Source organism: Syngnathus scovelli, chromosome 8 (assembly GCF_024217435.2).
Source record: "Syngnathus scovelli strain Florida chromosome 8, RoL_Ssco_1.2, whole genome shotgun sequence".
NCBI classification, from domain to species: Eukaryota; Metazoa; Chordata; class Actinopteri; order Syngnathiformes; family Syngnathidae; genus Syngnathus; species Syngnathus scovelli.
The window spans coordinates 3,570,780-3,598,203 of record NC_090854.1 but is presented as its reverse complement, the minus strand read 5'-3'; the positions used below and the strand labels follow the sequence as shown (position 1 = coordinate 3,598,203).

The 27,424-nt window shown below is 42.3% G+C and overlaps 1 protein-coding gene and 1 long non-coding RNA gene across 7 annotated transcripts in view; one reads left to right on the top strand and one right to left on the bottom strand.

The window, feature by feature from the left end:
- The window catches only part of tmprss3a (transmembrane serine protease 3a), an 84,278-nt gene that overhangs the window by 49,356 nt on the left and 7,498 nt on the right, over nucleotides 1–27,424 (top strand). For all 6 annotated transcript variants that reach the window (XM_068651551.1, XM_068651552.1, XM_068651549.1 and 3 more), the window contains 2 exons: nucleotides 24,072–24,167; nucleotides 24,231–24,373. In XM_068651551.1, the coding sequence (XP_068507652.1) occupies nucleotides 24,072–24,167; nucleotides 24,231–24,373 (239 nt within the window). The remainder of the gene's footprint in view (nucleotides 1–24,071; nucleotides 24,168–24,230; nucleotides 24,374–27,424) is intronic.
- LOC125973855 (uncharacterized) lies at nucleotides 16,392–24,080 on the bottom strand. Its single transcript, XR_011087202.1, has 2 exons — nucleotides 22,050–24,080; nucleotides 16,392–17,555 (listed from the first exon to the last, which is right to left on the bottom strand). It is a non-coding gene; the product is annotated as an uncharacterized lncRNA (long non-coding RNA).

Below are 27,424 nucleotides of genomic sequence, written 5' to 3'. Positions count from 1 at the left end.
ACTCTAACACTGACACTATGCGTGCCTGGTTTTGTTGGCTCTAACTACAGTGGGCCACAGTATTCTGCCAACTTGTTTGCAGCACCAGTTTGGAATTACTGGTTGCTCTCTCGGGTGGTTTGGATCCTATATGGTTGGCAGGACATTCTGGATTAGCCTTGGTCACTTTGAGTCCCGTTCTGACCCTCTGTCGTATGAAGTTCCACAAGGGGCCTTGCTATTTTTTTGCATTTGCTATGTAAGCATGGCATTTCCTTCCAAAGCTATGTGCAGAACTGTTAGATCTATATCCCACTGAGCACAAAGGAGCATTCTCCTTATGACAAATCTTGTCCTGCTTAGAGGAATTTTCATTGAATTTTCTGAATTTCATTGACAGGAAAACAGAAATTATGGTTTTTGGTTCCAGAGGTCCCACCATCTTGACCTGTGTTAGAGATTTGCTCACTCCAACTTATTTTGCAAGAACCACACGGGAGACAAGTAAGTCCTTTTGGACACCTGCAGGTGGAGAGTCCATTCGTCGCTGTGCGTGCAGCGATGTTCGAATAGAGCTCTGAACTCTCCTTCCTGCAAGAGGATATTTATTAAGAGAAACAGAGTGGGGGTTGAGAGTTGACAGGTTTGGTGAACCCCTGGCCTCTGGTAAGACCAGAGCAGGGGGTGTTTTACGATGTTGTGGGAAACAGAACAACTTTGATTGCTTCCTCTGCAGCTGGTCACTCAAGCAGAGGAAGCAACCACTTCATTTTACTGCATTGTGAGAGCAAGACAAGATTGGTTAATCATTATAGTCTACATTCCAACATAATCCTATGATAAAGATAACCTGGAAAACCCTAACAACCTGGGCCACCTGGCATCTTACCTTAAATCAGTGCTTCTCAATAATTTTCTGTGATGCTTTCGTATAGCTCTCAATTCTCTTATCTCCGTCTCTCTCGGCCATTCTTTTCAACCCTGTTCAATATTTTTCCATGGTGTCCCACTGCACTTTTTATCGCCTGCTCTGTGCTATGTGTGTGCATGTTCCGTGCGCTCTGCACTGTAGAGCAGGGGTCACCAACACGGTGCCCGCGGGCACCAGGTCGCCCATGAGGAGCACATGAGTTGCCCGCAGGACTGTTCTAAAATTAGCTCAAATAGCGGCACTTGTCAGTGAGCGGCATGTATTTATTTTACAGTCAAACCTAGGTTTCCGATTGTCCCGGTTCTCGAACAAATCGGAATTTGAACAAAAATTTTGAGATTTTTTTTGCTTCGTTTCGTTTTGTTGAACAAAATTCGCAGGTTGAACCTTCCGGGATGAGCCGGGAGGACCCGAGAAAACCTGACCGCGCTGCCCGGATGCCGACTGACTCCGTATTTATTGTATTTTCGTTACTTTGAGGATTGTATTCACCCTTAATCATGCCTCCAAAGTAAGCAAGTGGGAGCAGTAAAGACATCCTAAAACACAAAGGCGCTCTTAAAGCAATGCAACAGTGAGCGCCTGGACCAAATTAAGCTCCCTGCGCACTGAGGTCCACTTAAATTTTGGAAAGTACATCAGGACTTTTAAAAATATTTTCTAAATTTCAGCGACGGCTATATCACAATAATGCGACTAGCGCGGTGCAGTTGCGCGCTCGGCGACGCGCTACGGTTGCGCGTTCGGTTGTGCGCTGCAGTTGCGCGATCGGACAAAATTAAACTCCCTGCGCACTTAGGTACACTTAAATTCTGGTAAGTACATCAGGGCTTTAAAATTAATTTCAAATTTTCAGCGACGGCTCTGTCACAATAATGCGTCCAGCGTGGTGCAGTTGCGTGGTCGGCGACGCGCTACGGTTGCGCGTTCGGTGCGCTGCAGATGCGCGATCGGACAAAAATGCGCAAATGAAAAAATGCTTTAAAAAAAATGCATTTTTTTTTTTTTTTGTCGTGGAACGGACTAAAAAAAATGTCTATTATTTGCAATGGGAAAAATAGATTCGGAATTCGACCGATTCGCTTCTCAGTCTTTAGAGGTCTTGTGTGTGCATTGGGAAACCACCTTTATAATTTCTTTCTCATCCGCTGCAGTAAGGAACATTGAACTCAGATTCCTGTCTATTAAACTATTACACTGCTCCTCAGATGTTACTGGATCTGGGATTTGTTTGGCCAGATCAGGTCCCACACTTACAAAGAATTTATTAAAGTTGTTAGCCACTTCTTGCATATCATGCTTCTCAGTGTTATTGATACTAAAATATTTAGGATAATTTATTTTTTTAGAGTCATTTTTATTACAGTATTCATTATATTCCATATTTCTTTGGTGTTATTTTTATTATCATTTAATATTTTATTATAGTATTCTTTCCTAGCAGCTATTTTAATATAAGTCAGTTTGTTCTTATATTGTTTGTATTCACTGACTCTTTAGTTCTCTGTCTCATAAATGCTCTGTAAAGTGTATTTTTCTTTTTACTGGCATTTTGTAAGCCCTTTGTGATCCAGGGATGATCTACATAATTTAGTTTCCTATTACTTTTACAGTTCTTGTCATATAACCTTTTGAAATGTTTTAAGAATTCCTCATATGCACAGTTAATGTTATTTTTTATTGTATATAGTATCCCAGTTTTGTGACATTAACCCATTTTTAAATGTGTTTATTGTTTCTTCTTTTTTAATTCTTCTGTATTCCTGTTTTTTGGCCGGTTGAGTAATTTTATAGTTGTCATCAAAAACCATAAAAACTGCCAAATGGTCACTGATGTCACTGACTAATAACCTACATATTGTGCTGTTTATAATGTCATTTGTGAATATATTATCAACAAGAGTGGCGCAGTGAGAAGTTATTCTGGTTGGTCTAGTGATTTTTGGATACAAGTTCATGCTATATATTGTCTTAACAAACTCTTCAGTCAGTTTGTGGTTGTTTGGATTGAGTAAATCAATGTTGAAGTCTCCATAGATGAAAATTGTTTTGTAACTGATTTTTGAAAATACCATCCATTCTGTGAACAGTTCAATACTAGAACCTGGTGTCCGATATATGCAGCTAATGATTACATTTTTCTTTTTCTTTAAGTATTTCAATTGTTATGCATTCCAATATGTTGTTAACAACCATTGACATGTCCTTTATCACCCTGACGTTTAATGTCTTTTCCACATAGACCACAACTCCTCCTCCACCTTTGTTTTGTCGATCTGTGTGTATAAATTCATATCCCTCCAGCTCAAAGTCTGCCCCTTTTACTGTGTTGATCCATAATTTCGTTATTGCAATAATGTTCAATGGGCAAGTAAACTGATGCAGATAATCCTTAATGTTTGTGAAGTTGGCATACAGACTCCTACTGTTAATATGTATAATGGACAGTTTGCTATCTTTATTGATTCTATTAAATTCTTCATCAGTATAGTAACTGCAGTTATTGTTGATTGAGTTGAAGAAGTTGTTATCCGGGTCCATATCATGTTCCATATCCAGTGAACTGTGGTCAGTATATTGAAATGATTGGAGTTCCAGTTTGTCGTGTTCACTAATCCTCTGAGTTATGTTACTATTGTCTTCAAGTGTAGATGCTTGACTTCTTTCGGTGTGTGTCATGGTTGTGAGTAGAGTTTACCTTACCGTCCTGCATGATGATCATTGGTATCTGCAGAAAACCCGACCGCGCGGCCCGGATGCCGACTGACTCCGTTCGTTATTGTATTTTCGTTACTTTGAGGATTGTATTAACCTCTAATCATGCCTCCAAAGAAAGCAAGTGGGAGCAGTAAAGCCATCCTAAAACACAAAGACGCTCTTAAAGCAATGCGACAGTGAGCACCCGGCGTGCTGCAGTTGCGCGATCGGACAAAATTAAGCTCCCTGTGCACTGAGGTCCACTTAAATTTTGGAAAGTACATTAGGACTTTAAAAATAATTTCAAAATTTCAGCGACGGCTCTGTCACAATAATGCGACCAGCGTGGTGCTGTTGCGCGGTCGGCGGTTGTGCGCACTGCAGTTGCACAATTGGACAAAAATGCACAAATGAAAAAATGCTTAAAAAAGGCGTTTTTTTTTTTTTTTTTTTTGTCTTGGAATGGATTTTTTTTTCCATTATTTGTAATTGGAAAAATAGATTCAGAATTTGACCGATTCAGTTCTCAAACCGCCTTCTGGAACGGATTGTGGTCGAAAACCGAGGTTTGACTGTAGTCGCATTACACAGGGAGAAACAAATGCCTAAATGGTCCCAATTTTGGCTTAATTTTGAGATTTTCAGTTGGGGCTTACTCACTTTTGTTGCCAGCATTTTACACATTCATTGTTGTATTTTGAGTTACTTTGAAGTAACAATAAATTACTTTGCTATCTAAGCTCGACAGTGACTACTTAAGATTGTATCAAAGTGTCATTTCTTCAGTGTTGCCCCATGACAAGATATAATTAAAACATTGCAGAAATGAGAGTGGTGTACTCACTTTTGCGAGATACTGTATATCGGGGGTGGAAGCCTCGTGGTATTAACGTTCTCGCAGACTCCGAGATTAGCCTGTTGAACCTTAACATATTTTCCTGTTTGGCGGGTATTTTCTATGTATGCTGTGAAACCATCCCATTTTGCGGGTCTCAAATTCCAGCAAGGTTTCTGGAGGGTGTGAGCGATATGGATTTTTGTGATCTTGACAGGCCTGTGTTGGCTGTGGGGAAAGTGCGGTAGTACTTCACAGTTTGCTGGGAGAGGGTTGTATGTATTGGATTTGGCAACAAATACCAGGTCAGGTGTGTATTCTCTTTGCTATCGTGCTGAGAAAAAGGTGCCTCTGTCCCTTAGACCAGGGGTCCCCAACCCCTGGTCCGCAGACCGGTACCGGGCCGCAAAGCCAAACAGGAAAAAAAAAAAAATATATATATATTTTTTTTTTTTTACCGATGATCAATTCATCCTGGTCAAGACGCTCATCCCGGTCACGTGACATGTTTTCCCAGTCGAGCCCGCAAAGCTAGCAAAAATGACTAAGAATTTATTTGGAAAAATATAAAAAAATTGGCAATTCTCTCCCAATTACATCTGTTGCTGTGTCTCTTGACACAAGACGCTCGTCTCCGTCACGACATGTCACCCCAGTCGAGCCTGTGATGCAAGCAAAAATGAGCAAGAAATAGAGAAGTTTGGAAAGCTTCTTCGGAAAGGGAGCAAAGCCCAATGAGGAGACTGAAGAAAAAGAGACTACCACTTCTAAGAAAAGGAAAGCTGCATTTAAAAGAACATTTCTGGAGTCCTACTTAAAATATGGATTTATCGCCACAGGTGACTCTGGCCTCAGGCTAGCTAACTAGGCAATGAAGCCTTCAAAACAGCTTTGGCACATGGACACCAAGCATCCTGCATTAAAAGACAAACCTTAACCACTTCGGGTGTCATTGTCTCCGATTACGCCTAGATGGGACCGGCTCGTTTCTGAGAAACAAGCTCGGTGCTCCCAATAATTCAATGTAATGGTGAGTTTTATTTTTATGTGGTTTATATTTGTTTTTATGCCAGTCGTATCATTTTATTTCATCATATTTATACCATCCATCCATCCATTTTCTGAACCGCTTAGTCCCCACGGGGGTCGCGGGCGTGCTGGAGCTTATCCCAGCCGTCATCGGGCAGTAGGCGGGGGACACCCTGAACTGGTTGCCAGCCAATCGCAGGGCACACAGAGACAGACAACCAATCGCACTCACACTCACACCTAGGGACAATTTGGAGTCTTCAATCGGCCTACCAAGCATGTTTTTGGAATGTGGGAGGAAACCGGAGTGCCCGGAGAAAACCCACGCGGGCCCGGGGAGAACATGCAAACTCCACACAGGGAGGGCCGGAGGTGGAATCGAACCCGCACCCTCCTAACTGTGAGGCGGACGTGCTACCCAGTGCGCCACCGAGCCGCCCCCGTATTTATACATTTATTATAAATATATTATTTATTTATATAAATATATTATTTATTTATGTAAAGGCCGGTCGGCAAAAATATTTCTGACGCGTAACCGGTCCGTGGTGCAAAAAAGGTTGGGGACCACTGCCTTAGACTGTACAAAAGGTAGAGGTTACTATCGTTTGCCCATGTGTGCAGGTCTTCACCCTCAGTGTTGTTTGTACAGTATCGCCACGAAGTGTGTTAGCTATTGAAATCGCCTGCCAGGATGGCTGGGTGGCTTGGAACTGTAATTATTCCAGCTGCCCACGCTTCGTTTGGTTGTTTGTCGATATTGGCCAGAGTGACGTCTCCGTAGTATGTAAAGGTAGTCTTAAAACTGCAGTGATGGCCTAACATCGACAATACAGTAATCCCTCGCTACGTTGCGGTTCATTTATCGTAGATTAAGTACAGTTTTTTCCACAAAAAAATAAAAAATTCAAACATCTAAAATAAAAATTCTCAATTGAGGAATTATGGCACGAAAGTTGCCCACATGCCAGCAGAAGGCAGGGAGTGCTCACACAATTACAGTACGTACATTTGTACCTTGTTATAAAAGTTGTTTTAATAAGAGTTCTAAAAACATATTTACAGTATCATGCCTTGTTATAATAAAATATAATAATAAAAGAGTTCTAAAACCACATTTACAGTATGTACATGTGTACCTTGTTATAAAAAAGTTGTAATAATAAAATAGTTCTACCTTGTTATAAAAATTATAATAGTAAGAATTCTAAAAACATATTTACAGTATGTACACATGTACCTTGTTATAAAAAAGTTGTTGAAATAATAAAATAGTTCTACCTTGTTATAAAAAAATTATAATAGTAAAATAGTTCTAAAAACATATTTACAGTATGTACATGTGTACCTTGTTATAAAAAAGTTGTTATAATAATAAAAGAGTTCTAAAATCATACTTACAGTATGTGTACTTTAGCTACATCTACATGTTACACACACACACGCACGCACGCACGCACACACACACAAACGTATCATATTTATAGGTATACATTATTTTCTGTATGTCATTTATACTATTGATTTAGTATTTACATGTTTGAAACTATTATTTAATGTTATGATGATAACATATGCACTTATTTGGTTTAATATACATTTATTGATACACAGAAAAATGTATGTACCGTAATTTTTGGACTATAAGCCGCACTTGATAAGTCGCACGAGCAAAAATTAGGGGAGAACCTTTTTTTCATACATAAGCCGCACCGTACTAAAAGCCGCATGTGCCCGCGAGTTATTTACAAAGAAAGACGGTACACAGAAAGCGTTTTCAAAGTTTTTGTAGCATACCTTCACTTTTCTTTCCAAACAATGCCTGTGACGCGGCAGTAACACAGCAGCAACACGGAAGTAACAGAGCACTAATAGGGCTGGATAAAAAAACATACCGGTAAAGGGCACTGAGACGCGGCAGTAACACAGCAGCAATACGGTAGCACAGCACTAACAGGTAAAAGTAAAAAAAAAAAAGAGCCAGTAAAAGAGCCGTCTTCATCTACCTCCTGTGCACTGAAACCATCGAAGTCTTCCTCGTCAGTCTCGGATTGGAATAGCGTCAGATATACTTCGCCACACACTTTCTCAGTCTCTCTTTAGTTGTCGCTTTTATGCATTTCTTCTAGCATTTTCCATGATGAGGGTCTGTTCATGCTAATTTTATTCATTTTCAAAGTGCTAAGTCACATTAAAATAGTGAGCAACACGAGTGGACGTGACCGGGAAATAAAGAAAAGGGTGACGCAACAAGATGTCATCAGATGTTGATCAGTGCCCCCTAGTGACCGGAAGAAACCTCTACAGTGCATGAGCGGCTCTAATTTCTTAGTTAAGAGCCAAATCGACTGCCTTTAACTTAAAAGTGGCATCATATGTGTTAGAGTTGTGCACACAAGTTGGCAGAATACTGTGGCCCACTGTAGTTAGATCCAACAAAACCAGGCACGCATAGTGTCAGTGTTAGAGTTGTGCACACTCCAACTTATTTTGCAAGAACCAAACAGGAGACAAGTAAGTCCTTTTAAGCACCTGCAGGTGGAGAGTCCATTCGTCGCTGGGTGGACAGCGATGATCGAATGAAGTCTGACTCAGGCCTCCTGCAGGAGCATTTTATTGAGAGAAACAGAGTGGGGGTTGAGAGTGGGGGTTGAGAGTGGGGGTGAGAGTAGACAGGATGGGGCCGAAGCCCCTGGCCTGCTGATCAAAGCACAGCAGGGGGTCTTTCACGATGTTGTGTAAACAAAACAACTTTGATTGCTTCCCCTGCAGCTCGTCAATCAGTTCAAAAGATCTTTGCACTTTGTTCTACTACTTTTGTTAAGACAGGACAAGCGAGGTTAATTATTACAGGTTACATTCCAACATAATCATAGGATCAAACTAATCTATCAACCCTAACATATCCCTCCTGTTTATCATATGATTATGTCAACCCCGATCAATCAAACACAATTAAGAAAACACAATGACAGCAATCATTTCTAGTGAAGATGAGTTTTTTGTTCCTCAATACTCCAGTCCAAAGTTATTGTATGAGTGAAAAACCTGCGGCCAGATAATTGTAGGAAAAGCCTCACACGGTCCCTCTGCCTTAGGCGACGAGAATGTTATCAATAAAAAAAGTAAGAAAAAGAAAAACACAGAAACAATACATCATTGTACCCATCACTTGCAAGGCATTTTCGATGGTCAAATCATCAAGTTTCCGTAAAATCTATGCAACCCACTTTTCACAGCACATTATAGTCATCAGATCCGTCATGTCCTAGAAGTTGTATATGCACTTGTGCCATGGTAGAAGATACAACCCTTGTCACAGCAGACTTCAAACATGGGATAACACAGGCCGTAAATAAGCACAACAATACCAGCACAGCAAGCACAGGAGTCACAAGTTTCAACAGCAACTGCCACCAAGCGCCAGAGAATAGCCATGAAAACAAATCCCATTGATGTGGGATTTTATCCTCCGCCATGGCCTGCTGTAAATTCTTCAATGAGTTCATGGCATCTTTGATGTGCGTGTCGTTATCTCCTGGAATGTATGTGCAACAGGAAGTTCCAATGATGTGGCACACACCACCTTGTGCTGCAGTCATCAAGTCCAGAACCATCCTGTTTTGCAAGACCATCAGCCTGATAGCCTGAATCTCTCTATTTTGTCCATTGTTGACTTGCAGTGAGAGATTCACAAAGGATTGAAAACGATAGTTCAGTGTCTCGATGAAGAGAGATTGTTTTCCAACTCCGATCCAAGGAAAAAGCGCATGAACAACTTTGTCTCCAGCGGACCATACTTCGTCTGGAACATTCGCACCCCAGACTGGGTCGTGGGGGTCAAAGGTTGCAATTGCCCTGTGTCGACATCCAGAAGAGTTGTGTGCTTTCGTTAGCTGATGATGTTGTATTCTGTAGGTGTGGTCTGTCACCCACACTGGTGCACACACTCCTGTCCAGTTGGCGGGCAGCATCGGATAAACCTTGTGACCACAAAGCCACCAGCCATTCTGTATGAAGTATGTTCCGTTTGATGGTGCAGCCATGTTGGTCGGAGAGCCCTCACCACCTGAAATGGCTCTCTTATCCTGACACTCAGCGGTGATGTTCAAAGCTCCCATCCAGTTTCCTCCTGGAGAGCAGTCACTGTCAATACATTTGTGGGTCTCATTTCCTTGTATGTAACACGTATAGTTCACTCCAGGTGGCCGGTCTGTGTAGGCCACCTGCTGCAATGTTCGTCCTTTAACAGTCACATTGAGATTTGTCCAGAAAAGCTGATCACGGGTACCTTCCGCAAGTCCAGGGCGGGGAGGGTCGGCATCACTGACTGTGACAGCACGGTGCTGATGTCCAACTCCTCCCATGGATGCCATACATTTTGCTTCCGTGACATTCATTGCTCTGGCCTCCAAGTGAACTTGTGTAGAGGAAGGAGGAAGTTTGGAACACACATAGCAACCCTCCTGTGTGTGTGATCTCACAGTGAACTTGACGTACCGGTACCAAGTGTTGGTTTCGTATGGGTTTTTGGGGTCCCATGACCAGTCCTCAAAGTTCTCATCGTGTGACCATCGTTTTCCACGGTCAACATTGTCACTTGGTCTGTTCAGATGAGTCCATAGACCATAGCACGCTCCAACCACAACGCAGCAGAGGATCCATCTGGCATATGGAGCCCCGTTGCTACTAGGATGGCAGAGACACCGGGACATCCCCTCGCCTAGCGGAGTGAGGATCGATGGATTCTTCACCAACATTGAGACGCCCCACCCTAAACGATGAGGCCCCTTTGTAGTCAGCGTTCCCCACCACTCCGAATTAGGGGTCCAGCACTCTCTGCAACTTGCAGTGGCTGAGGTGAATCCAATTGGGCCGGTTGATGCAGACAGCAAGGCTTGGAATGGTCCCTCCAACCATGGCTGGCCCAGTTTGTTCCTTTTGATGACTTTGATGTAGACCCAGTCTCCTGGCCTGATGGGGTTGTCAACCTGTGAGGAGGAAAGATCAGGCGGCAGTAAATTTGCATTTGACACCTTTGTCAGTCTAAGCGTTCTGATCATGTAATCTGCCAAGGACTGTTCTTCATCTGCCTTTTGTAACTCTTGTAGTCAATCTTATTGCCCTTTTTGAAATGGGCAGATAGGAGTGTTTGCAGGAAGAGTTTCAGCTCTTCCTAATGATTCTTCCGAACCAAAGACCATTTATGACAGGGGTTATCCCATTTATTGCCTCCTGTTTTAAAGGAGACTCTCTAGTCTTGGTCGGATTTGGGCTGGGGGAATGGATGTTAAAACCTGTAGCAAATGGTTCCTTTGATCAGTCAAACAAATGTTGATTAGCCAGGGAAGCGCATAAGCGCGTGCCCTTCCAAACACATACACCACTTCCTCATAGCTTCTTTAGTCAATAATCTTCCAATTGTTTACAGCAAAACTTTGAAAAGCTTCAGAAAATTTTTACTTAATGGTATGACGCCACATGTATTAGAGAATCCATATGTCGTAAAGTGTTGTATTTTTACTATCGTTCACTATCTGTCCTACTCCCTCCCTCCTTCTAAGGCTTGGCAACGCCCATGCCTCACACCTTGACAAACCTTTTGGGAGAACGTGTTCTTTACGACATATGATTATATCATCATTTAATTTGAAGTTTTTTCCAAAACGCTTCTCAATTTCCCAGTTCACACATCTCCTGCATGTGTTACAGGTTCTCCAGTTTTTTTTCTAGTTAATTATCAATCCAAAAACAACCTTTTTTTTCTCAGCATTTAACTTACTCAAAATCAGTCTTTCTTTAAAGTCGCTCCACCAACCTTCCATAGCAGTCACCAACAACTTCAACCATTCAACCTGTATTTTCCTTTCATTCAGGTAATCATTCATCAATGCTCATTTGCATCTCACACGCAGTCTGTCTATCACATTGGTGCCAATTCATCCAAGCCCCCCCCACACAACATTCATATACCATTTTCAACTCAATGTTCCTGATAGAACAATCCACCAATCCAAAAAAAACTCAACACAAAAAACTGCTGGCAAATTATTCAGAATTTTTCTTTGTTTTTAAATTCAAAGAACTCAATTGCGATTTAGCTCGCATATAGAAGTTTGTATAATCTTATAACACAACCAATCAATTATTCCTATTAAATGTAGCATTAGAATGTCTTAAATTCACAATTTTGCTTCTTCCAATTCCTGAAAGCATGTTCTGTTGTTTTTTTTTTTCCGAATTTCTCATGAGGGCTCAACACTAACATGCACTAGTGTGGGTCAGTTTCTGCTTGCAAACAGATTTCTCTCTTTTCCTCTCATTTTTATCTTTCAAAATCATTTCTGTTCTGCGGTGCAAATTGGATAGACCAAGGTCTAGCAATTTCTTTGCACTAAAAGTTTAGCCAATTTTATCATTCTAACACATACGCACACACATGCACAACTCTCGCGCGCGAAAGGTAGGTCCCAGCACCAATGATTCGTCACAGGCTGGCCATTTCCTGCGGTCGATCATGAGCTGGTCCCTCCCACGCACACGAGGACAGCACATTCTATTTTTTTATTTATCTTTTAGAAGCAAGTTGTATTTATTTACCACTTGATTTGCAAATTTTAACTTTAGTGTACACACACAATTTGATCTCTGGTCATTTGTCATTGGGCATACAAACAGCATTGTCATACTACTTGTATGGACAGGAGCTCTAATAATTGTATTACTGTTTTACAAGCCCCGGTATCACACAAAAACTCTACTTCACGTCCTCCAATGTTTAAGGTAACATATGTTTTTTCTTTTAATGCATTTAAAATGTCCCATGCTGCATGGATATCCACTATCTCTTCCTCTGTGGGAACACAGGAGATCAAAGGGGGGAATCTAGTCATGCTGAAAATTTGGCTTTTCCTCTGCCCCTTCCTCCACCCTTTGATTGGTATTGTTCTGCAAAACGACGCAAAGTGTCCTCGTCTCCCACAGTTCCAACAGTTGTCTGAATCTGATGGGGGTTTTGATTTGAATGGTGGCTTGCGACCTTGTTGGTATCTAACTCTTCCTCTGCCCCTTTGGGACCCTTGGAAGAAGACTGTTGCATCTTCACCTAGTTCATCATCATCATCATCATCGTCTAGATGAAATACATCAGAACTTTTGCCTTTTTTGATCACTTTCTCAGCATGTCTGGCCCATTGCAAAATTGTTGTCACACTTGCAATATCCACTTCTTTCAACCACATTCTAGCACAATTCAACTTTCTCTCTTTTTCTTTCTTTTCCAGTCCTACCATCCTAGCTACACTGTCCTCCAAAACGTCAACCACTATCTTCCACACTTCAACTTTCAACTTCCCTTCTACACCATACTTTTGCTTCCACTTTGGCATGTATTGCATCCAATTAAGAAATATACTCGCCATGTACTTCTCATCTCCTTCAAGAGCTAGAGATATATAGTTCCTTTTTCCCATCTTAATTTTAGTAGTTTAAGGTTTTCCAATTTTATTTCATTTTTTTTTTCTTTGAGGATCCTCAATGCAGGTTTAAATTGACATTTCAACAAATTACTAGCCTTTTTTATTGCCGTGGATCAATGCTAGAACTGCTATTTAGTCAATTTATCCTACCAGTCACACACTCAATCGCACAAACTCCAGTGCTTTTTAGGCCTGTCCAGGGATGGGTGTAAAACCCTCCCAAACAACTTGGAAAAATGGACAAAAGAAAGAATCTACGCCCTTCTTCAATTAAGAAAAAGAAGCTCTGTTTTTTCTTAGCCCGTTCCTTCCACTGGGACTTGAACCCAAGTTGTTCTTTGGCCGGAAAAACATACAAAGAAAAATCTACGCCCTTCTTTGATTAACAAAAAAGAAGCTCTGTGTTTCTTAGCACGTTCCTTCCACTGGGACTCTAACCCAAGCCAGATCCCTCAGCTCGGAAAAACGGACAAAGAAGAGTCTACGCACTTCTGCGATGAACGAAAAAGAAGCTCTGCTTTTCTTAGCCTGTTTCTTCCACTGGGACTTGAACCTAAGCTGTTCTCGTGCACCTCTACGTTTTCTTTAGAGCTTTAACTTACCTGTCCCCTGGTTCGTTGCACCGCCGGATCCCGTCAATCCACTTCTGTCAGACGAAGGCAGACCAAAGATGCTGGCCCAGTGAAGAATTTCCTTCCCAGGTCTTTCTTTAAAGTCTCAAGTTAAAAGTCCCAATGATCATCGTCACACACACATCTGGGTGTGGTGAAATTTGTCCTCTGCATGTAACCCATCCCCATGTGATTTTGATCCATCCCCTGGGGGAGAGGGGAGCAGTGAGCAGCAGCGGTGCCACGCTTGGGAATCATTTGGTGATCTAACCCCCCCCAATTCCAACCCTTAATGCTGAGTGCCAAGCAGGGAGGCAATGGGTCCCATTTTTATAGTCTTTGGTATGACCCTTCCAGTCTCAGGGCGGACACTCTACTACTAGGCCACTGAGCTTTACCAGTCCCTCTAAAAGGACGCTGGCCCGTTGACGGTGTACAGCTTGCTTTCCTTCACTGGCCAGATGGTAGGTATGAGGATCCCGGGTTTCGGCACCAAAATGGTGAAAAGGTATACCTTCTTCTGGAAAGGGGTCCCTGAAGGCACTCACCGTAATCATGGAGTTGGTTTTGCTGTGAAGTCCAAACTGCTGCAGCGCATCCCGGAATCCCCTATTGGCATCAATGAAAGGCTGATGACATGGCGCATTCCCCTGGCAAAGAAACGCTTCATCAGTGTTTACATACCAACTCTGGATGCTGAGGATAACACAAAGGCTTTCTACAGAGCTTTTGACACAATCCTACAGAAAACACCGGCTACGGACAAGCTCATAGTAATGGGAAACTTCAATGCTAGGGTGGGCACGGAACACCTAGTATGGAGTGAAGTGATTGGCCAGCACGGAGTGGGGAAAATGAACAACAACGGACTTCAGCTTCTCTTCCTCTGTGCAGAACATCATCTGGTCATCACTAACACCATCATCCAGATGACGAACATGTTTAAGAACACCTGGCAACACGCCCACTCGAAAAACTGGCATCTCCTGGACTATGTGATTGTCCGTCAAAAGGACATGCAGGATGTCCTCATCACCTGTGTCACGCGTGGTGCTGAGTGCTGGACTGACCACCTCATGGTCAGATCCAAACTCCGCATGAGCATTCAATACCATGGTCCTAGGACAGCTCCAAACAAAATGCTCAACTGTGCAGCACTGAACAGCCCCACCACCAAAGCTAACCTTCGGCAGCTCCTTGCTGAAAACCTTGCAAAGATCCCAGAGGAATCAGCTAACTGAAAACCCTGCAAAGATCCCAGAGGAATCAGCTAACTGGCCAGCTCTGCGCGAGGCCATTTATAGTGCAGCCTCAGAGGTGCTTGGCCAATCAAAGAAACACCACCAGGACTGGTTTGACTGCAACTCAATTGAGATAGTCACTTCTAAAAACAAAACACAAGGCCCACAAAGCTCTCCTGTCCTGCCCCACATCTCTCAACCTGAAGGACACCTTTATTGCAGCAAAAACAGCAGCCCAGGTTCTCAAACACGAAGGGTATCTTCTCACACGCCGCCTGCACCTCCAGATCCAAAACATCTGGGAACATGGGACCCACCCACAGGATTGGAAGGATGTCATCTACAAGAAGAAAGGGGACAGAGCAGCCTGTGGTAACAGCCGAGGAATCTCTCTCTCCTCTCCGTTGTAGGAAAGCTTCTGACGAAGATCATGCTCAGCAGGCTGGTCGAGCACATCTCGGAAGCTGTGCTCCCGGAAACTCAGTGTGGCTTCCAGAAAATTAGATCCACCACAGACATGAGCTTTGTCTTAAGACAGTTAATGGAGAAGAGCAGAGAACATCACCAAGACCTCTACATAGCCTTCATCGAACTCAGCAAAGCATTTGACACCATCAACCGTGAGTTGCTCTGGAAACGCCTCTCCAAACTAGGTGTATCACGTAAGTTTCTAAGTATCCTCCAGCAGCTGCATGTTGGGATGGAAACCAGAGTGCTCATAGGTGGGCTCCAGTCAGAGCCCTTCAAGGTGAATGTTGGGGTGAAGCAGGGCTGTGTCTTGGCTCCAGTGCTCTTTAACATCCTCCTGTCCGCCATTATGTGCCTCTTCCATCATGGCACGGGTCATGAAGATAGTGTCCAGGTGGAGTACCGTCTAGATGGAAGCCTCTTCAACATCCGACGGCTCCAGGCCTACACAAAGACCAAGACCTACCAGATCTATGAGCTTCAGTATGCTGATGACTGCGCTGTATTAGCTCACACCCCTGACTCTATGCAGCATGCCCTGAACACCATTTTCTGCCTGTACCAATCCTTTGGTCTCCAGGTCAACATTCAAAAAGCTGAAGTCATGTCCCAACTCGCTACCTCTACCTCCTCACCCCCCAGTTTCGATATAAATGACATTCCACTCAACACAGTCGATCGCTTCACTTACCTTGGCTCCACTTTGTCCTCATGCTGCTCCCTTGATACTGAACTGTACACCCGCATCAATAAAGCCTCATCATCCTTTGGTCACCTACGCCGCAGAGTTTTTGAAAACAGTAAGCACGAAGATCGCCGTGTACAATGCAGTATGTCTCTCCACTCTCCTCTATTGAGCGGAGACATGGACCCGATACCGTCAACACATCAACAAGCTGGAGGCCATCCACATACGCTGCCTGCGGAAGATTCTTGGCCTTTCCTGGGAGGATCTAGTCCCCTATACAGACAACCTCAAAAACACCAAATCCAGCTGCATGGAAGCGGCCATGGCTAAGAAGCATCTTCGGTGGATTGGACACACCATACGTATTCCTGACGACTGTTAGAGATTTGCTCACTCCAACTTATTTTGCAAGAACCACACGGGAGACAGGCAAGTTCTTTTAGACACCTGCAGGTGGAGAGATCACTCGCTACAGGAATGAAATCTGGAGCCTCTCCCAACTGCAAAGGCATATTTATTAAGAGAAACAGAGTGGGGGTAAGAGTAGGTTGAACAGGAAGGCCTTGTGCTCTAGTCAAAACATATCAGGGGATGTTTTACGACCTTGTGGAGGATGGGACAAGGTAGGTTATTTATTACCGGTTGCATTCCAACATAATCATACGATAAGGATAATCTGAAAAACCCTAACATCTCCCTCCTGTTTTATCATATGATTATGCCACCCCAAACAACAAAGACAAGTAAAAAACATATATACATGTATAATGAAGAAAGATGAATAGTAAAAATAAAAAACAACAAACAATGATAGCAACACTTTCCAGTGAAGATGAGGCATTACCTCAATACCCCAAGATCAAACTTATTGTGTAAGCGAAAAACCTGCCGGCCAGATGTTACTAGCAGGAAAATTCTTACACGGTCCCTTTGCCTAAGACGACCAGAATGCTATCAATAAAAAACAAAAACACAGAAACAGTACATCATTGTATCCATCACTTGCGAAGCATTTTCGATGGTCAAATCATCAAGTTTCTGTAAAACATGCTCAACAGAACAGCATCTACGCAATCCACGTCTCATTATCATTATCACGTCTGTCACGTCTAAGAAGTTGTATATGTGCTCGTGTTTTCGTCAGCTGATGATGTTCTAGTCTGTAGGTGAGGTCTGTCACACACACTGGCCCACACACTCGTGTCCAGTTGGCAGGCAGCATCGGACAACTCTTGTGACCACAAAACCATGATCCGTACTGAACAGGCACGTGCACCCATAGGATGCAGGCGAGGCAGTGCCTCTGAACTTCTGGATGATGTAGGTCCCGTCCGATGGTGCAGCCATGTTGGTAGTAGAGCCCTTAAACCTTGAAAACGGCTCTCTCATCCTGGCACACAGCGGTGATGTCCAAAGCTCCCATCCAGTTTCCTCCTGGAGAGCAGTCGTCGTTAATGCATTTGTGGGTCCTGCAACCTTGGATGCAACATGTGTAGTCAGCAAGACTTGGAATGGTCCCTCCCGTCGTGGCTGGCCCAGTTCCTTCTTTTGATGACCTCGATGTAGACCCAGTCTCCTGGATTAATGGGGTTGTCGACCTGTGAGGAGGAAAGATCAAGCGGCAGTAAATTTGTCTTTGACACAGTTTGAGCGTCCTGATCATATAATCTGCCAAGGACTGCTCTTCATCTGTTGCTTGCAACTCTCGTAGTCAATTGTAGTGCCCATTTAACTGGCAAATAGGAATGTTTGCGGGAAGAGTTTGAACACTTCCTAATGATTCCCTTTAACCAAAGACTATTTATGACAGGGGCGTTCCCATTTATTGCCTCCTGGTGTAAAAGAGATTGTCTTATCCATGCCTTCTTTCTCCTCACACGCTCGCACCCACACAGGGTGTGAACACACACACACACACACACACATCTGCACGCACACATACACAAAACGGCATACAAAGTTCAGACGAACGACAACAATTTTACAGAGATTACTCACAAACAGAACACACAGACAAAGAGATTCTAATCCATCTCTCATGTAGCTTCTTTTGATAGAATCTCCTATCGGTAACTGTATAGCAGACGTTTTAGCATATAATCCCATACTCTGCTCTCTCACTTCTACTTTTTCATGTCGGTGCAGTCGTAGGTGGCCCCTATTGCAGTCATTGTCTTGTTAACTGTCGCCGTGTGGCTCCTATGCATGATTGTGTGATTGTCAAAAATTGAACGTACCTAACTTTCTGACCATCCAACCTCCACTGTGGTGCAAAAAAAACTTACTATTGTATTGAGTAGGTACATTGAGCAACCTAGCTTCCTCCTGACTGCCAAATGTCCTGTTCTAAAATTTGTATAACTCGACCTCTACGTCTTAAGCTTGATGAGCCAAAATATAAGATCTTGCTCTTGTTTCCTACCGTTTTAGCCTATTTGTTTTATCCAAATCCGTTCAATCTCTGATTATAATCTGTAGTCCTACGTATTTTTCAAATTTTTATTTATTTATTTATCAAATCTCCTCAGTTCTGTCAAACTCAGTGCACAATGAACCTCCCTTCCACTTTGAACCAAGCTCCACCAAATTTGGTAACGCCAAGGAGTGCGATTTGGTTGTCGGACACTCCAAGTCCATTTCTTTTTGCCGCACTTCACCCTCTCACGTTGGTGTTCTTTGGCTGTTGCTTCAGAGCGACCCCATCCATCACTCTTGAATGAGTCCATTGTTCAAATGAGTCAATTTTCATCATTGTGAGTTCCTCCGCTTTTCACTGTCTTTTCTCGTCCCCGAGGATGTTGTCTGTCCTCCGGAGTGTACTTGTCCTTCTCCAAGCACAACAGCAGTCTTTTGTTGTCCTTCGCCAAAGGTCAAAGGTGCTTCAGAGCCAGGCACCATTTTGTGGTTGTTCACGGCTGTAGGCGAAGTCTCGGATTGGGTTTCAGGGACTCTGACACTGAGAATGACAGGCTGGGACGTCAAACTTGTAAGACTATCTCCAAATGTAGCTGCTTCCATCAATTTGCTGGTAACATTTATTTACCAAACTTCAAATTCTCCTAATAACAGCGGTCTCGTTTTTATATCGTAAATCCTGCAACTCATCCTATTTTTGAGCTACATTTTATCTATAGTTCCAATTTAATCGGACAGTATGTTGTCTTCAGTATCATTATTGAAAATCAACTCATCGAGGTCTGCTTTCCACATCAAGCCCTGATCTGTATGTCTTGACCTCTCGCATGTTATTGTCATGCTTGCTCAAAAATGTGACTTAGAGTATGGTGCTGTGAATTCTCAATCTCCCCAATGAAATTGGATCCCACCTCGTAGTTCTTATCGTTCTCATGTTCCTGTTAGCCTGCAATTGTCCAAATCAAAAATGTTTTAACTGTCTTTCTTTTGAACCTCTAAATCTCTCGTGTTGCTAACCTATCTACACAAGAACAAAAAATTTACCACAATATAACACCAAATGTATTCGAAAATTCATTGTCATAAAGTGTTGTATTATTACTATCTTCCACTATCTGTCCTACTCACTCCCCCCCTTCTGAGGCTTGGCAACGCCCATGCCTCACACCTTGACAAACTTTTTGGGAGAATGTGTTCTTTACTACATACGATTCCATCATCATTTAATTTGACTTTCTTTCCAAAACGCTTCTCAATTTCTCAGTTCACACATCTTCTACATGTGTTACTGGTTCTCCAGGTTTTTTTTTTTTTTTAGTTAATTATCAATCCAAAAGCTACGTGTTTCTTTCTAACATTTAACCTGCTCAAAATCACTCTTTCATCAAAGTCGCTCTACTAATTCTCTATAGTAGTCGCCAACGACTTCAACCATTCAACCTGTAATTTCTTTTCATTCAGGCTATCATTCATCAATGTTCATTTGCATCTCACACGCAGTCTCCAAAAAGGAATCTTTCTATCACATTGGTCCCAATTCATCCAAGCTCACCACACAACATTCATATATCATTTTCAACTCAGGTTTCCTGGTAGAACAACCCACCAATTCAAAAAAACTTAACTAAAAAAAACAATTGGCAAATTAATCAGATTTTTTTTTCTTTGTTTTTAAATTTGAAGAACTCTTTAGCTTGCATTTAGAATTTTGTATAATCTTATAACACAACCAAGCAATTATTCCTATTAAATGTAGCATTGGAAAATCTTAAATTCACAATTTAGCTTCTCCCAATTCTTGAAAGCATGTTCTGTCGTTTTTTTTTTTTTTTCTTCGAATTTCTCATGCGGGCTCGACACTTTACATGCACTAGTGTGGATTAGTTTCTGCTCGCAAACAGACTTCTCTCTTTTTCCTCTCATTTTTATCTTTCAAAATCATTTCTGTTCTGCGGTGCAAATTGGATAGACCACAGTCTAGCAAATTTTTTTTTATACTAAAACTTTAGCCAATGTTCATCATTTTAACATATACGCACACACATGCACAGCTCTCGCATGCAAAAGGTAGTTCCCAGCACCAATGATTCGTCACAGGCTGGCCATTTCCTGTGGTCGATCATGAGCTGGTCCCTCCCATGCACACGAGGACAGCACATTCTAATTTTATTTATTTATCTTCTAGAAGCAAGTTGTATTCCTTTACCACTTGATTTGCATATTTTAACTTCAGTGTAACACAATTTGAGCTCTAGTCATTTGTAGTTTGGGCATACAAACAGCATTGTCATACTTCTTGGATGGACAGGACTTCTAATAATCTAAAAAAAATTCTAATAATCTGACAATGACATGTTTTGCTGTCATATGGGCATCTATTCTTTCTTTCTCTGTATGAGCATAAGCGGTCAAAGAGGAGGAAGCTTGTCATGCTAAAAATTTGGCTTTTCCTCTGCTCCTTCCTCCACCCTTTGATTGATATTGTTTTGCAAAACGACACTCTCGTGCGAAGTGTCCTCGTCTCCCACAGTTCCAACAGTTGTCAGAATCTCGTGGGGGTTTTGAATTATATGGCGGCCTGCGACCTTGTTGGCCTCTACCGCTTCCTCTGCCTTGCTGGGACCCTTGGAAGAAGACTGTTGTATCTTCATCATCATTATCTAGATGAAATACATCAGAACTTTTGCCTTTTTTGATCACTTTTTCAGCATGTCTGGCCCATTGCATAGTTGTTGTCACACTTGCAACATCCACTTCCACCAAATGTTTCCTCACCCAGTTGCCTATTTCAGGGCGGAAATTAGTGAGGAGCGCATTTTTAAGCTGTTGTTGATAAGCACTCTCAGCTGTATCATTGAATGGGATGCCACTATGCACCCTGAATTCTTTTTCAAATCTCAATTGAATGGCGGCCTCATCACTTTTCAACTTTCTATCTTTTGTCTTTTGGATTTGTTCTCTTCTTTCTTGTGAAGCTTTCAACCACATTTTAGCACAATCCAATTCACTCTCTTTTCTTTTCTTTTTCAGTCCATTTTTCTTTCTATCCACACTCTTCTAAAACATCAACTACTATCTTCCACACTTCAACTCTCAACTTCCCTTCTACTCCATACTTTTTCTTCCACTTCGGCATATATTGCATACAATTAAGAAATCTACTCGCCATGTACTTCTCATCTCCGTCAAGAGGTAGAGATTTACCGTTTTTATTTCCCATCTTAATTCTAGTAGTTTTAGGTTTTACAATCTCTGTCTCAAAAATATTATTATTATTATTATTACTATTATTACTTATTTATTTCTTTGAGGATCCTCAATGCAGGTTTAAATTGACCTTTCAACAAATTACTAGCCTGTATTATTGCCGTGGATCAACGCTAGAACTGCTTTTTAGTCAATTTATCCTACCAGTCACACACTCAATCACACTAACTCCAGCGCTTTTTTAGGCCTCATGGCTCGGACAAACCAAAGCCGTATCTCATAGCTCGGACAAACCAAAGCCGTATCTCATGGCTCGGATAAACCAAAGCCGTATCTCATAGCTTGGATAAACCAAAGCCGTATCTCATAGCTCGGACAAACCAAAGCCGTATCTCATAGCTCGGACAAAACCAAAGCCGTATCTCATAGCTCGGACAAACCAAAGCCGTATCTTTAGCGCTTTAACTTACTTGTCCCCTGGTTCGTTGCACCGCCGGATCCAGTCAATCCACCTCTGTCAGACGAAGGCAGACCTAAGATGCTGGCCCAGCGAAGAATTCTCTTCCCAGGACTTTCTTTTCCAGGTCCTCCTAATGGACGCTGGCTTGTCGACAATGCAGCACGTCCTCCTTCGCCGGTCAGATGGTGGGTATGAGGATCCCGGGTTTCGGCACCAAAATGTTAGAGATTTGCTCACTCCAACTTATTTTGCAAGAACCACACGGGAGACAGGCAAGTTCTTTTAGACACCTGCAGGTGGAGAGATCACTCGCTACAGGAATGAAATCTGGAGCCTCTCCCAACTGCAAAGGCATATTTATTAAGAGAAACAGAGTGGGGGTAAGAGTAGGTTGAACAGGAAGGCCTTGTGCTCTAGTCAAAACATATCAGGGGATGTTTTACGACCTTGTGGAGGATGGGACAAGGTAGGTTATTTATTACCGGTTGCATTCCAACATAATCATACGATAAGGATAATCTGAAAAACCCTAACAACGACCGTCTGCCCCGCCAAGTCCTCTACAGCCAACTGAGAGGTGCAAAGCGCTCTGTCGCGGGGCAAAAGCGGTGCTTTAAGGACTACACCAGAGACCTCTTAAAGCTTTCCAACATCAAGACTACGCAGCTTGAAACTCTGGCACTCGACAGATCAACCTGGCATATCACTTGTGCCACTGCAGTTTCAAAAATACACCAAACCAATCAAGACAGATGATCCAAGAAGTGCATTCAACGACACCAGCAGGCAGCTGGTAACCCCCTGGTATTCGGGTTCCCCTGCTCCATCTGTAAGCAGTTATGCGGCTCAAGGATCGGACTCTACGCCCACGGGAAGTGGCACCAGCGACATCGTCGCTGACCCTCTCTCCCCCTTGGAGCAAGCGTCATCATCGAACGCGATGGACAGCTAAGAGTGTGTGTGTCTGTGCGCGTCCATGCACGTGTGTGCACACATGCACATGTGGAAACATGCATGTTTCCCAAAATAAAAATCGAGATGTTTATTATGTATTCTAATTCTAGACCTACTTTCCTTTATTAAATTATGTTTATTTATTTAATTTTTAAGAAGAAGCTCATAATTTACAACGTTAAGCAGTTTCAGTGTTGGCAGGTTGGAATCACTAGTTTTGAGAAAAAAGACATTAAAATTTTGGCATTTACATCTTTCAAAGATCCATACTAGCAATTAGTCATGCAGGAAAAAGACATCGAGCTCAAACTTCCAGGAGGACCACTGGAAAATAAATTTCAATAGTAAGGACATCATCTGATATCTTAACCTTTAAGATGTTTGACATATCAACATGTACAATTGAGCAAAATAATAATTAGGCCTTAACCCTAAAACATCTTTGAAGATCCCATTAAGCTTGCCATTTCCTGAGGTAGCATCTGCCAAAGTTTGCTTCTTTTATTATTGCTACTTGTGCATGTTTTTTTTTTTCTTTCTTTTCTTAATAAGGTCTAATTACTGCAGTGGGACATTTACTTGAAGATTTGTTGATATTTTATTATGGATATTATATCTAAAATGTATTTGGCCACATAAAGAAAAGAAACATGATTCGATGGCTCTACACTTTTTTGCGTTCACCGTAATACAAACACATCAACAATTTACTGACTGTACAGGTCTCCAACATACTGACAAACAGGCAATGCATGCATTCCTCTAAATAGACATCGAAATAATGAGTAATGAAAACATTACAAATTTACATACATTTGACTTCTATTGGTTGCTTTGGCCACACGACTGCTCATATCAAAGAGAACACCTTACCAACCAACAATAAAACATCCAAGATATGAGTTTGTGTACACTTGGGCACATTATTTCCATTTTTCCCATTTTTACTTCCCTTTGAGATATTTGTTTGACTAAATTGAGCTGCTTTTGAGAGGCTAGGTGTAGAATTTTCATATCCACTGTATTTGGAATATCTGATGTCATAAAGCTAAAGCTCATGCAATTCCGTTTTCTTCAGGACTTGTTGAGCCTATCTGCCTGCCTAATTATGGGGAAGAATATGACGAGGGTACCATGTGCTGGATCTCTGGATGGGGAGCAACGGAGGACAAAGGTGAGCCTTACAAATCTGACTGCATGGAAAAACCTAATGTACAAATAATTTTACCCTTTAAAGGAGAGACCAGTGTGGTTTTGCAATCTGCTATGGTGCCCCTCCTGTCCACAAAGACCTGTAACCAGCCACAGGTTTACCAGGGCTTCATCTCACCATGGATGATCTGTGCAGGATACTTAGGGGGAGGAACGGACTCCTGTCAGGTGATAATTCATCTTATATTCTTGTAATATATTATATAATATCACTGTATTGTTTCTCATCTTTAAGTGATTACAGCTGGTGTACACAAAAACCCAGCCAAACATTTTGTAAGCCAGGATGGGATATTCCAGTAGTAAAACTTAAAAGAACCATACATTCCATTCGGAAAATATTCACTGCTTCACTTTTTTCATTTTGTCATGTAACAGTCTTATTTTAATAGGGAATTATTTTTTCCCTCAAAATTCTATACAAACACCCAGACTCAACATAAAAACGTTTGATAGAAAATACTTGCAAAGTCTAGATGTAAAAAAGTAAGGGCGACAAAGAGAGAAGTTAGCCTCCTAACAGAGCGAAGCAAAAATGTGAAGCTGAAGAAAGAACTGGCCAAGGAATTGATGTGAATGCAATCTCAAACCGTGTGTTTCAATTAAGTTAAGATTCAGTTCTTGCTGTCAATGTCAATCAAATTCATTACTTTCCCACAATAGCAAGCAAACATGGCCAAGAATTGTTTATCATACCATCCACAGTCACTGTTGCATAGAATAAAATTCATACGTATGCCAATTTCATGCACGCACGCACGCACGCACGCACGCACACACACACACACACACACACACACACACACACACACATAATACAAGCTGGAACAAATGTAAATTTTAAGCAACATTTAGAATTCAAGAGACTTTTGTGTTATTGTGATACCAACTGATACCAATACCAAGCACCACGAATACCTTTGATACATAAAATTTCCTCCAAAGACAATGACTCATAATTTAATAAAAATACTTTAATATCCCAAAATAGACATTTCCCTTTAAATTGCATGAAATTAATAGCAATTTTATATTCTTCTAATATGTAGGTCCTGATAGTAAAATGGCCACAATAGGGCAGCCGATACTGGTATCAGTTAATAGCGAGTACCAAAACCGTGAATTAAGGCTGGTATCGACACTGATACCGATACTTAGTATTAGTACTCGCCCATCCCGAGGTTGGGGTGATTAAAGCTGTAGAAATATTTAAGTGATCAGTCCAAACGGGAACAAATGCTGTGAACACCTACACTTGCAATGTCACACATTATCACACAGGCTAGGGAGAGTCTCCCCTTTGTGGACGGGTGGCCAAGATTACTAGTAGGAATCCTGAAAGTAGGGGTTAGACCAGGTATGGGCAAACTACGGCCCGCGGGCCACATCCGGCCCACGGGACCGTTTAATCCGGCCCGCCAACCCTAAATAAATTGTATTATTAAACTTTTTTTTTTTTTTCGGTAATTTTGCCTGCAATGACTGCGTTTCCCCAGTAGATGGGGAACCACTCGCCTGCGCATTTACTACCGGAAGCCGTGTCAGAAAGCTCGGTGCACACTCACAAGTGCGTGTACGTACTCAGTAGTACGGAAATGGCGCACTCGCGCTCTATTTGTATCAGTGCCGAATTTAGAGCGTGGGCTGTGACGACAGCATTCTTGTAATTTGCGCGCCGAGCTTTCGGATACAGTTTTACGCTAAAGCCACCCACAAATCCTTCCATTAAAATGAGTCGCCCAAGGAAAAGCAAGGTGGACACTGAGTGCTGAGTGTTTAAAAAGAGTGGCCAATTTGGCTCGACGTACGCGACGTGACGTTCAGCCACATGAACATCAACATCAACCCGTCACAGATCTAGGTAAACGGACCAACACCTCGGATCTCTCCTAAGAATTGCCACCACAAATTTTACTCCAGACTATGACACACTAGCAAAAAAAGGGAGACCAACAACACTGTTCCCACTGAAAATGAAGGGGAGGCTTTCAAGTTTGTTGTAAAAAAATGCATTTTGAATATGATCTGTACAAATAGTAGGGATTGAAACTAGCGACCATTCTCATTTTCAAACAATGCAGGATGCTCAAGGACATTGATGCACCACCTGTTTGTGACTAATCTTAACCTGTAAAGTTCTTAAGGCTTACTTTAAGGAAGTGTTTCCCGTTTGCTCACCTCTGTTACCAGGTGTTTGTGAGTTAAAACTCTGCTCTGATTTTCAGATACCCCTCACCGTGTTGCCGTTTTGATTACTTTATTTGGATGTATGCTTACACCGATTCTTCAAGATGATATACTTGGTCAGAATGTTTGCCGTTTGATGTGATCTCATAAGATAAACATCTTTCATTAATCTGACCTGCAGGCACTGAAGTGATGGAGACTGTTATTCATAATAACAGTGTCGTATTTTATGAGAATCACTGATTCTCACACAAACACTACATCCATCTGCTCCTGGTTTGGCCCCCCGGTCAAAATTTAGAACCCAATTCGGCCCGCAAGTCAAAAGGTTTGCCCACCCCTGGGTTAGACCAAACATGGGCAAACTAGGGCCCGCGGGGCCGTTTAATCCGGCCCGCCAAACCTGAATAAATTGTATTATTAAACATTTCTTTTGGTCATTTTCCCTGCAATGACTGTGTTTCCCCAGTGTACCAATGGGATTGTTTATTAGTGAGCATTGTGTTCCATGGGAACCACTTTTGAGTGCGACACAGTCCGTCAGAAAAAGATGACCGAGCTGTAATCTGTAACATGTGGAGAGAGGAATAAATAAAGACGTTCAAGTAAGCAAGAACAACTGCTTTAACCTTCCATTATGTACAGTCGAGAACAGAACATAATGTAACACCCAGTAGACGGGGAAACGCTCGCCCGCGCATTTACTCCCAGAAGCCATGTCAGAAAGCTCAGTGCACACTCACAAGTGCGTTTACGTACTCAGTAGTACGGACCCGGCGCACTCTGCGCTCTATTTCTATCAGTGCCGGAATTCGAGTGTGGGCTGTGACGTCAGCAGTCTCATAATTCGTGCGCTGATCTTCAGATACAGTTTTACGCTACAGGCACCCACAAACCTTCCCCTGGAATCCTTCCAATTCAATGAGTAGCCCAGGGAAAAGAAAGGTGGACACTGAGTGGCGAGTGTTTAAAAAAGAATGGACAATTTGGCTCGACCTATGAGTGTGAGCAGATGTTCAGCCACATGAACAT